Source organism: Nannochloropsis gaditana, assembly GCF_000240725.1.
Source record: "Nannochloropsis gaditana CCMP526 unplaced genomic scaffold scaffold256, whole genome shotgun sequence".
In the NCBI taxonomy this organism is placed as follows: domain Eukaryota; class Eustigmatophyceae; order Eustigmatales; family Monodopsidaceae; genus Microchloropsis; species Microchloropsis gaditana.
The window spans coordinates 826-3,604 of record NW_005803697.1 but is presented as its reverse complement, the minus strand read 5'-3'; the positions used below and the strand labels follow the sequence as shown (position 1 = coordinate 3,604).

Here is a 2,779-nt window from a genome sequence, read left to right as displayed (position 1 = left end):
CAGAGGACGGTAGGAGGAGAAAAAGGGAGGGCGGGAGGGAGGGCGGGGGGGAGCTTACCATGCCCCCTTCCAGGTTGCTCATGTCGAAATTGGGGTTGCTTTCTTCCTCGTCCTCGTCGACGTAACGGTCCCAGTCCACCTGTGTGATAAGGAGGGAGGAGGGGAGGAAGACCCGAAGGGAGATGAGGGGGAAGGAAGGGGTGGGGAGATTAAGGGTAGGGGTAGGCGAGGCTCAGAAGCCAGGCCGAGCAGGGACGGGAACGAGGGGAGGGCAGGGAGGGTGGAGGACGCGAGAGAGGACGTGGAGGGGCGGAGAGACAAGGGGAGGTTGAGGTTAAAGCCGAGAGAGAGAGGGGAGGTCGTAACGGGGTTCCAGCACCTTGACATTCGTCTTCTCCAATTGCTTGTCCTTGAGCAGCCGCTCCCAAAAGCCCGTGTCTTCCTCCTCCTTCTTTAGGAGGATTTGAATGCTCCGAGGCAACACTTTCCACACAGACCCGTCCTTTTTGACCGTCCGCAGGAACTCCAGGTGGCACTCGTAGTCCTTCCCGTTGCTCTTCCCCCTACGAATGAAGACAAAGTGATACGGACAAGGTTAAAATTAGCTTACCCAATGGCCTCGAGTCCCTGCCCCCAAAGCCGGAGACCATGGTCCTCCTGCCTCATCATGTAGCCCTCTCTGCCGCGTCCCTTCTCTTTCACTTACTTGAAATCCAAGGAGTTGGTGCCCAATTCTATCTTTTCGTCCGTCACATCGGGCAGGCAAATCGTTACGTAGATGGAATCAGAGCGTTGAGCCCACTTTACCGGCGCTACGTTTGTCATATTTGCAGCTTTTTGCCTTCCTCTGCTGTGCGGATGCGCGTGAAAAAATGTGCATGTGAGGGTACGATCGAGGAAAAAACAGGGAAGGCTGAGGTAACGCCACGCTGATGCTCCCGGGGGAGGTAGACAACAAGTTGACCATTCCTTCGAAAAAACGCCGGCATAATGTCACCGATGAGGTGGGTGGTAATGGTGGAAAAGAAGAATGAGACACACGCCTTCCCTGCCAGGGCACGATAGGGGGGCGTTTTCATGCTTCACCAGCCTCCAAAATTCCTCCGCTCCCTGACCATGGAAAAAAAAGACAAACCAGGCGTTTTCTGACACGATGACACGCTTTCCAATCCACAAGCACAACACAACGCCTGCAACACGCCACATTCTTTTCGCGAATGTCAAAAGTGCGGGTCGAAAGCGCCACAAGCGCAGTGTACAGCAATTCACATGGCATGGTATCGAGGCTTCGAAAGCCTTCCAAGAGAAATGCTTCCATTCGTCGACGACGGCGCGGATGAAGCCCCTCCCGGTCATCCTCCCAGTCACTTCCTGCCACGGGGCCCCGATTTTTCTTCGGCGCGAGGGTCCCACCACGCATCGCCGTCCGTGATTCGCGGTCAAATGGAGCCTTTCGCCACATCGCCTTTCCAGGGTTTATCGAGGATTTTGCTTAGGGGAGAAGACCCGTTAGGCTGGGGGAGGCCTTTAGCAGGGCAGCCGAGACACGCAGGATTCTCCCTTTTTTGATACCACTTCCGCTGTGTTCCACACTTCACGGGCGGTGCGACGTGTGTCGTGCTTGAGTGGCGTTTGCTTACCGACGGTGTGTCCAGGTGGTGTACACCCTGGGAGGAGATAGTCAGTGCGCGTGTTAGAAGAGGGAAAGCCCAGAGTTTTGGCGCGAAGCAGTCGATATCATCGGCGGGTACCTCAGTATATAATCAGCATACCCTGGAATCGAATGCATAACTTGTGCTTCCTTTTTATAGAGCATTTTGGTGGCCAAAAGGGGGCCACTAAGTTGAAGGTTTGATATGAGACGCACATGATGATTCACAATCCTATTTAACACTTTTTACAGGCGCGTGTACAGCTTGGCAGTGGCTGCCGCGACCGTCTTCCCGCCCGTGCCACAGCAGCCTCGAGGCGCTCGACTCTTTGCTTGACCACCCTTGCTGAACGAGCAATCAGTCATTTGTAAATGTTGAAAGGGCTCCGCAACTTGTGGAGCCCCAGTCCCCCCGGTGAGGCGAGCCTTGGTAGCAACGGTTGTGGTGTGAGAGGGGGGGTCACGCCTAGCAGCGGACAAAGAGGAAGCCGAAAAGGATCTCTACCGCGAGCTGCGGCAGCGGCAGCATTGCTTGCGTTTTCAGCCTCCCCCCGAGCTCGTGCCAGCAGGAGGGTGACGCGACATGAGCAACGCGGGCGCAGCCACAACAGGAAAAGAAGCAGCAACGTAACCGTCAGCCGCAAGGCCCAGAAGGAGAAGCAGAAGAAGAAACGCCGACGAAAGAGCTCCTCCCCGTCACCCACAGAACAGAAAGGGGTGGAAACGACCCGGCCCGACAGCAACGCACCCACCGCATTTCTAGGCAAAGCCGAGCAAGCTGCCCGAAACTCGGGCGTGGTGACCCTCGCGGACTATGAGATGGGCTGCAAACGACAACGACGGACACGACCTTTGGACTTAGACCGGCCCATGCCCGTGATTGTGGCGGGGCGAAGGGACGAGCAAAGCACCATCCAGGAGCTGCTGAGCCTGCCGGGGCTGCCCCACGTGGAGGCACCGGAAAGTGTGAGGAATGTGGAGTGCTTCCAGGAGGTCCTGGACCGGGCGCCTCAAGAGACGGCATTTCTGCCCGGGCCGGGTATGGTATTGACGGATTTGAAGCTGACGGCTGCAGAAACGGAGATGGCGGCGGCGATGAAGGAGGCGGAGGTGACCACGCCACATTTT

The 2,779-nt window shown here is 56.9% G+C and overlaps 1 protein-coding gene across 1 annotated transcript; it reads right to left on the bottom strand.

Moving 5' to 3' along the window:
• Positions 1 to 58: 58 nt before the first annotated feature.
• Positions 59 to 850, bottom strand: NGA_0073700 (wos2 protein; the record flags this gene model as incomplete). Its single annotated transcript, XM_005855214.1, has 3 exons — positions 707 to 850; positions 380 to 563; positions 59 to 139 (listed from the first exon to the last, which is right to left on the bottom strand). Coding segments are annotated over exons 1-3 (384 nt in total), but the record flags the coding sequence as incomplete, so codon positions are not given.
• Between the last annotated feature and the right edge of the window lie 1,929 nt (positions 851 to 2,779).